The 8,341-nt window shown below is 42.5% G+C and overlaps 2 protein-coding genes across 2 annotated transcripts in view; one reads left to right on the forward strand and one right to left on the reverse strand.

Moving 5' to 3' along the window:
• The window catches only part of thsd1 (thrombospondin, type I, domain containing 1), a 6,767-nt gene extending 2,470 nt beyond the window's left edge, over positions 1-4,297 (forward strand). Inside the window, exons 4-9 of the mRNA XM_020598536.1 lie at positions 6-118; positions 212-824; positions 1,298-1,459; positions 1,643-2,063; positions 2,168-2,705; positions 2,825-4,297. Coding sequence (XP_020454192.1) covers positions 6-118; positions 212-824; positions 1,298-1,459; positions 1,643-2,063; positions 2,168-2,705; positions 2,825-3,487 — 2,510 coding nt within the window. The 3' untranslated portion in view covers positions 3,488-4,297. The remainder of the gene's footprint in view (positions 1-5; positions 119-211; positions 825-1,297; positions 1,460-1,642; positions 2,064-2,167; positions 2,706-2,824) is intronic.
• Positions 4,298-4,303: 6 nt separating this feature from the next.
• Positions 4,304-7,336, reverse strand: fgl1b (fibrinogen like 1B). Its single transcript, XM_020598310.1, has 9 exons — positions 7,278-7,336; positions 7,098-7,181; positions 6,566-6,833; positions 6,286-6,445; positions 6,107-6,204; positions 5,868-5,956; positions 5,653-5,778; positions 5,486-5,550; positions 4,304-4,885 (listed from the first exon to the last, which is right to left on the reverse strand). The coding sequence occupies exons 1-9, from the start codon at positions 7,281-7,283 to the stop codon at positions 4,705-4,707; spliced, it is 1,077 nt and encodes a 358-aa protein (XP_020453966.1). The 5' UTR covers positions 7,284-7,336; the 3' UTR covers positions 4,304-4,704.
• Between the last annotated feature and the right edge of the window lie 1,005 nt (positions 7,337-8,341).

Consider the following 8,341-nt stretch of genomic DNA (forward strand, 5'->3'; position numbering starts at 1 on the left):
TACAGATGGCAGTAGTGTGGAGAGCACTGCCTGGTGGTGGAGTTCAGAACTGCAGGTGCAGTGGCCCACCTTTCACATCGCTGTGGACAGAGCCAGAAACCATTCAGGATCATTTCAGGCAAGACAAACAAGAACTCACACTCTGCGAATTAAGTTGTTTTATTGTGCTGCAGAATGAGTGTCATACCTCTCATCTTCTGCCTCTCACTAGGTTGGGATATCCACTAATGAACACTTTCAGGCTTGCCCCAGCAGCCCCAACTCTACTCTCTTCCTAGAAGTCAGCTACATGGAGTACAACCAGATTGGGCGAAACAGCATCGACAAGGTCCGAGCCCGCACACAACGCTCAATCAAACCCCTTCGTTCTCAGAGTGTTGAGCTGTCCTGTGCCTTCCCATTCACAGAAAGAGACTTCATACGAGTAGCTCTACGGTCCCCTCACACAGAACGCGAAGTGAAGAGCTCTGGACCTCTCTACCTGTCCCGTATCTTCTCCTATAAACTGCTGGTGGAAAATGCTAATGCTTATAAGAGTGGTTGTGAAGGGACTATAACTGTTAGACTAATAACTCCACCGTGTGCTCACATGAATGGGAAAGTATTGCTGTATAAGGATGCGGGTGTTGGAAGAGGATTTGGTCAAGAGGAGCCCTCCTCTCCTCCGCTGACCTTTAACTGGCTGACTCAGGGAGAGAACGAGACAGAATTCAACTGTTCGGTGTTTTACCCTGGAAGGAATAAGTACTGCTTCCGTTTTGTCTTCAACTTCAGTCACTCTCCTAGTCCAGCACAGACCTGTTTGGTGGTTCACAGGACTACTGGTGAGATTTCAGAAACTGACACATTCACATTTGGAATCCCAGAATTACAGTCTACATGTCTTGTCATTTAGCATTTCAATAAGACCTGAAATTGAGGGATGGAAAGAAGGTTCATCCAGATTATCCTAGACTGATAAAATCTAATGGTGGGAGACAAAAAAATATTAGGTTCATAGGTCTATGTTTAAAATCATATCAGTCACTTTTATTGTGTTTTACAACATAAAATCAGACATTAAGACAAAAATAAGGACTATATCACTACTTTCTATTTTAGGGGCATGTGAGACCATCTTTTTTCTAAATTGTACTTAATTATCAACCTCAGTTATTCAGCTATTTTATATACAGATACACAAGTGAGTTTTTCTTAAGGAAGTATACGCTTTAACACCGTTACATATACTGTATACAGTATATAAATGAACATATTTATCTGCAATTTAACCCTTTGGTCCTCTGTGCCTCGGTAGAGTCGTGGGGGCCCTGGCAGCCATGGAGTGTATGCAGTGTAAGCTGTGGAGAGGGAGTGAGGGAACGAGTGCGTGAGTGTTTGCTGCCCTCAGGTGTGTTAGGGCTGCAGTGCACTGGAATGGTGAAGGAACAGTCTCTCTGCTCACTGGAGGACTGTGTCGGTCAGTCACTTCACCCCTTATCTCCTTTGTTTTCTTAATCTTTCTCTCTGTCCCTTAACGTTCTCAGGAATGTACCTCATATTACCTCACAAAAAAAAAATCCTAAATGCAATGTGATGGGATAGATGAACAATGTGAACCATGTGTTATTCACATAATAAATGTTCTCCTTTTCTCCCCCAGTGTTGCCTACCCCTTCTCCATCCCTCACCCCTATTGATGTTGAAGATACACCCCTAGGTGGTAACATGGTTGTGGTGGCTGGCATCTCCATTTGCCTGGCTGTAATTCTGGCCACTGTTGTGGTGACTGTGTGGAGGAAGCTTTGCCAGACCCCTCAGTGCAGCTCTGTGCACACAGGCTCCATGCATTCCCCTGGGGGACGTAAGCTCTCTGATGAAGCTTCCATTTGTGGCCAGAGCCTTCAAGGACCCAGTCTGTCTGACAGCCATGGCCTTCTAGGGGGAATGAGTGTGAGTGTAGCCCAGAATGACAGGCCTTCCCTGGGCAGTCAGCCTCTGTCACAGACCCTGGTGATACCTCTCTCACAGGACCAAAAAAGTCTGTCTCCTGCAGGTCAGAAGATGTTGCCACCAATATTTGGGTATGTTTAGAACAGTGTTCAGTTTCGTCACACATAAAACATTATGGTCGAAGTTGTTCTGTCTCTCCCCAATTTTGGAAAATAAAATATCATTGTCTCTCAAGGTACCGGTTGGCTCAGCAGCAATTGAAAGAGATGAAGAAGAAGGGATTAAAGGAGGCCACACAGCTGTACCATGTCTCTTCAAGCCCTGTCCATGACACCCTGATAGAGACATCTGCTTCACCCACCAATTCCCCTATTCCTACACCAACTGGATATGCTCATGCCGCCCTACCATTGGGCATCCAGGATGAGACCAACCACAACGATTTTCATATCACAGCTCCCTTTTCTGAGCTGCCATCACAGACTTCTAGGGTCATGCCCGACAGACTGAGTCCCAGAGTGGAGCTGGTCTTAGGTCCTCCTGTCTCTGCTCATGCAAGTGAGGACATTTCAAAATGGCACGACCGCACTGCTGACTGGGTGGAGATGGTAGAAAGAAGTGGGTTAACAGGTCTCAGAGGAGGAGGAAGAGCAAATGCAGGAATAGGAAACTCATATCATAAGAATTCAAATTTCCGCCGGACCTCCAGTTTTACTGACACCAAACCCCAGCTTCTATCCTCTGCACAGTTCAGAGAGAGAAGCATGACCCAGGTAACATATCCCAGTTTTAATTATTATTTTTATTTAGCTATATTTGATGTATGTATTGTCAGTCATATTAGTGGAGTCTTGTGTCAAGATTAACAAAGATCATACACTGTCCTTTCCAGGTGGGATCTCGGACTCTTCCTGAAGGAAGTTGTTGGACCAAAGAAAGATGGCAGAGGCAGCCATACTGCTCTTACCCCATTCCAGAGTATGGGGCTTCAGACTGGACTAAGTCCAGACCCCAGAAAAATGACCAGAGGAAGCCCTGGATAGAGACAGCTGCTCCCTCTCACAACAGTGAACTCAGACACACAGGGACCAACACAAACAATACTTCTGCATCTGAAAAGCATGCTAAAGCAGAATTCAGTGGCACTTGGGAAAAGCAAAAGAGTGGTGAGCCTGGAGGTAAAGGTAGAGAGGGAATGTCAGGCATTGGGTGTCCAGCCACGGAGCCTGTCTATTCTCACAGAGCCAACCAGCTGAGTGTGGATCAAATGGAGCGGGCTGAGAAAAACTGGAACCGTCGTGGCCCATCGCCAATCCAGAGGAACATCCTAGCCCGGAAATTAAAGGAAGCTCAGTCCTGCTCTGGGGTCAAGGGCCGCCAGCGCAGCTCCACCTTTAGTGTATCATCCTCAGAGCAGAGGAAAGGTCGCTGCCGCTCTCTGCCAATGTCTGGAGACTACAGTAGCAGTGCTGGCTCTCCCTACAGGCTGAGTGAGGCAGAACAGAGGATGTTGGATGTAGATCTGTCCTCAACATATGCATCAGAGAAGGAGTAGATCACACAGATTTGAAGCACTATACCTGCCATTGCTGCAGTATTTACATTTATTCTATAACCCAAACCCAAACTTAAACCCCCTTTGGTATGTTCGCAACTTCAATCAATAACCACATAGCAGTAAAGACTGTATTGTGATGCTGCAGATTTATTATAGGTTTGCTAATCTGCGAGAGGGGAAGCAAATATAAGATGTAAAAATATTTTTCTAATGCATTTTTTCATTACAATTGTTTTATTTCAATTTTTTGATAGGCATTAGTGTCAATGAACATATTTTTTGTCTAGCTCACATCCATTCCATTTTCATTTTTCTCCACTTATCCAAGATTGGGTTGCAGTGGCAACAGGTTCAGTAAGGTAGTCCAGACTTTCTTCTCCCCGGCAATGTTTTCCAGCTCCTCTGGCAGGATTCTGAGGCGTTCCCAGGCCAGATGAAATATATCTACCTCGGGGTCTACTACCAGTTAAATGTGCACAGAAAACCTCCAAAGCAAGGTACCCTGGAGGCGTCCTGATAAGATGCCCGAACCACCTTAACTGGCTTCTTTGGATGTGAAGGAGCAGTGGTTCTTCTCTGAGCCCCTCCTGGATGTCTGAGCTCCACACCCTATCTCTAAAGCTAAGTCCAGCCACCCTATCTCTAAAGCTAAGTCCCACCACCCTGTGAAGGAAACTCATTTTGGCCATTTCTTTTCGTGATCTTATTCTTTCAGTCACTACCAAGAGATTGTGACCATGGGTGAGAGTTTGAGCATAAACTGACTGATAAATTGAGAGCTTTCAGCTCAGCTCCTTCTTCACCACAGTACAGCGCCCGCATCCCTGCTGAGGCTGCCCCTATCCGGCTGTCACTCTCATGCTCAGTGTTTACCCTCACTCATGAACAAGACCACAAGAGATTTAAACTCCTTCACTTGGAGCAGCAAGTCACTCCCAACCCTGAGGGAGCAGTCCACTGTCTTCTGGCAGAGCAAATGTGTCCACTGGTAAATACAGGAACTTAAGCCAGGCATTATGCTGAGATGCTATTTTTTTTAATTGTTTGAGTAATATCATACACTTTATAGAAAGTAATTCTAACTGGAAAATAGAAGATATTATACTATGGATATTTCACAATAGATTCAAATAATAAAGCAAAGCAATTCAAATATAAAGAATTTAAACATGACAGTCAGTCTCTTTAGCTTCATTCTGTGTCTTTAAGTTTTTTTATATTTCCCCTGCTCCGCTGCCCATAGCATCCAAGAAAAGCAGAGGCCGCACTTTCATAGTGGTGTGTCTAAGGGAATACCAAAGACCTTTCCAGGTCCCCCACACCACACCATTGTCATACTGGCCCTTGTACATCCCTGTGCGGTAGAACTTCCCATTCAGGTTGGCTGCATGACATCTGTGAATAAAAAATAAGTTACAGATCACAATGTTGAAGGTGGAACAATAACAGTAGCCTTTTTTTTTTACAATAAAATGGAAAACTTAGGCCCTTAATTTGACCAGTATGGTTGTAAGCAGGCAAAATAAAACAATTAAACTTGTAATGTTTGTGCAACAACCAGAGTGAGGATTACAAACAGAGCATTATTAATGCCCACTTGAATTAAAGCTACAGTATGTAACTTTTTCAAATATTTTTGTTGTAGAAATCTGCTCCAAAACCTATCCTGATGTGGAGAGGTGCTGTTGAAGCCTCCTGTGACCCAGACTCACTGAACAGCTCTGGCAGCAGTGCAGAGATATTAGCTTCTAAAAGGTTTTTAGCAGGATTGAGCTCTCTAACCAATCAGAGATTTTCAATAATTTCTCCTTGATCAGCAAGTTTTGTTGCATTCTTATTTACTGTAATTTTGTAACGACAAATATCTGAAGAGCCAGGCAAAGCAGATCGCTGTAGAGCAGAGTGGAGCCAAGAGAGGGAGTGCTGGGTGGAGCAGAGTTTCATGCTAGTGCTACCTTAAGTTACATACTATAACTTTAATTTGAAAGGTCTCACCTGTTGAACCACCATCCTGCCTTATTCTCCTGAGCACAGCTACCCTGACGGTAGCGATCATTGTCCTGTCAATCACCACCATGAGTGTTACCACAGTCATCATCTGCATATTATCTTTAATATCACAACAAACAGCACTGAAATGGTAAAGGTGAGAGCTGACTGACCTGATCTCTGGTGCTGAACTGCATGCCACTGAGGCAGGCAGACCACTGCTCCACCACCCCCCCACCACCAGTTAGAGCATCGCCAGCTTTCCCACTGTACATCCCATACTGGAGACGATAATTATCCTGAAACGGGCATTAAAGCAAATAGTGTTTTTTGGAATTGCGCTAACAGCTGAGACCAAGAAACAGTATAGTAACATTGTTTTTCTTACAGCTTCATCAGTGATACGGAAGTTCTCATAAAATGCATGACTTCTCTGTCCATCCCAGGCCATTAGATCTATCTTCACAAGGTTCTTACCTTTAGAACAAAGAAATACAAACAAAAATTAAAAAAACAACCAGCCAATCAGGCAGAAGATAAGACTATTTTAAAATAAGACCAGGAATTTATATTGCATTGGATGTTTGGTTTTATTGTTTCATTTCTGGGATTTTAATAATTGTTGACCTTCTGAGAGCAGAGAGTAAATGTGCTCATTCCCCAACCAAAACTCATCATTCCACAGTTTAAAGTCTCCAAAGCCATCTCTGTAGTCCACCCAGTCTCTAAAATGAGAATTAAGTAGACATTTAACAACATCATTTTTACAGCACTTTTTATTTGGGCTACATTCTCAGGCTAAATACCTGTTGAAGTCAACTCTCCCATACCGGCGTCTCTGAAACACTGTCCAGCCACCTCCATCCTCCATGTCACAGTAGACCAAAAATGGCTCCTGGTGTAGTTTGGGTCTGATACGGTAGAAACCACTTGGTGGTCTCAGTCTGTCAAATAACTCAGAACAGTCTAGAAAGATAACAATAAAAGGTCTTAAAGATTTCTAGTATTGTTAACTTTTAATATACTGTACTTCATGTTGCATAATTGAGATTTAACATTTAGAGCTTTTGTTGTTGTTGTTTTTACCTTTGTCATGGACAATTAAACTGCCTGCTGGTGGAAGTGGTTTCATCACAGTCATACCAGACTTGTCTGATGTTCCACTGCTGTTGTGGTTTACACCAGACGTTGTGTCAGTTTCAGTTTTAGTGTTAGGCACAGCAGGTGGAAATGGCCGGAAATATTTGTGCGTCTGCAAGTGCTCAGTCAGCCAAGTCCTAATCAAGAGTTTGTTCTGCAGTTTCCTTATGCTGCGCTTGATATCTGCAACCTCTGACCCACATGAGTCCATTGCCTTAAATGAGGAAAAACAGTCTGAAGTTATACACGGTAATATATATATATTTTTTAAATAATACTAGTATCCAGGAAGGGGCCAACAAAAGAACAGATCCCTGCAGGGATCTATAAAATAGTTTATTCTAGGAATGACAGTTTTTTTAGCAGTTAACACTGTAATTAATACCTTTGACTGTTACATTCTCAATTTTCAATGTCAACATAAAAACAAAGAGAGAAATAAGTCTAATAATAGAATAGAATAGGATAATTCACATACTGACAACTCTGTCAAAGAGGCCATAGGGTACACCAGAGCCAATAACAGCCACACTGGCATGACGCGCCTTGCTGTAATATAAGTCTGAAATTATAAGTACAATAAAAGTTGAAAGAATAAACAGATAGATACCATGAAGGTGCAATTATTCAAACCAAAATCTCAGCACTACAAGCCTACCTTCATTTCATAGCGCTTCCACTTGTTTTCTCCAGGTTCGGTGTTCTTTTCTTCTAAAATTTGTCAGCATTATTTATAGGCTGGGCTGTGCCAGTTCTGCATGGTCCACATTATGGGATCCAGACTCAACCAGCCTCGCCAGGCACTGAACTCAAGCCAGTTTGTCATTTTTATTCTCAATCAGGCATTTGAGTGTTCAGAAAGCGTAGCTGATCCCAGACCTGCAAATGGCCTCATGGACAGAGAGTATTGAGAGGACTTCATTCCTTACATACCAGTACTATTAACCAACTTTTTTCGTTTATGGTGAGAAAACACTTCTCACCAATCTGCACCAAAGAGACAGCAGGTAGACAAAGCCAGTGAGGCAGGTTATCAGATTACTCTGTTAGGCACTAAAATTCTTGACAATTTGCATAAATTGTCTTACGTGTGTTTTATCTAACTTACAGTCAAAAGACTGAAACATAGCTATTGAATGATATGCAATGATATAGAACAGAGAAAAGCAGCAAATTTTGAATTTGGGAGAAGTCAGTGTGGGGGAGAATGGCTCTCTCCTGTGTTTTTTATTGATCATTGCTATTGGCAATAAATGTTTCCAAAAATGCATTATAACAATTTATATATATGCCTGTCTTGCCTCTGTTTCTAGTGTTTAACCTTGTTCTTCCATTTTAATTATCATGTATTCCTTAGATATTTTTTCCCTAGATTTTGAGCAAATTTGGACCTTTTCCAAGGTATCATACTGCAGATGAAAAAACCAGCTGAAAACCATCATTTCAACAAATAAAATTACCATTACATATCCATTTTGAAAAAGCAAACCTTCAACACTGTTCATTTTTATCATTTTGGCTGTGGATGTGTTACCAACCAGTAAAATGGAATTTGGGAAAGCACATTCAATTAAAACCAGATGTTAGAGAAAACAAGTTAGCAGTTTGGTGCCATTCTTCTAAAGCTAATACTAGATGAAGTAGCTCTGCACATGAAGCATGTGGTCACTTCTGGGGGGGGGGGTGCAAGTAGGCTGAGGAGAACAGATGAGTAAAGAGTGA

The sequence above is a fragment of the Monopterus albus genome, unplaced genomic scaffold, assembly GCF_001952655.1.
Source record: "Monopterus albus unplaced genomic scaffold, M_albus_1.0 scaffold38.1, whole genome shotgun sequence".
NCBI lineage: Eukaryota > Metazoa > Chordata > Actinopteri > Synbranchiformes > Synbranchidae > Monopterus > Monopterus albus.

Excerpts from the sequence above, each read along its gene's own strand:
- fgl1b (XM_020598310.1), bottom strand. Across the intron at positions 6,205-6,285 it reads GGGAGAGTTGACTTCAACAG|AGACTGGGTGGACTACAGAG; the intron begins GTATTTAGCCTG and ends TTCTCATTTTAG. Across the intron at positions 5,779-5,867 it reads TCCGTATCACTGATGAAGCT|GATAATTATCGTCTCCAGTA; the intron begins GTAAGAAAAACA and ends TGCCCGTTTCAG.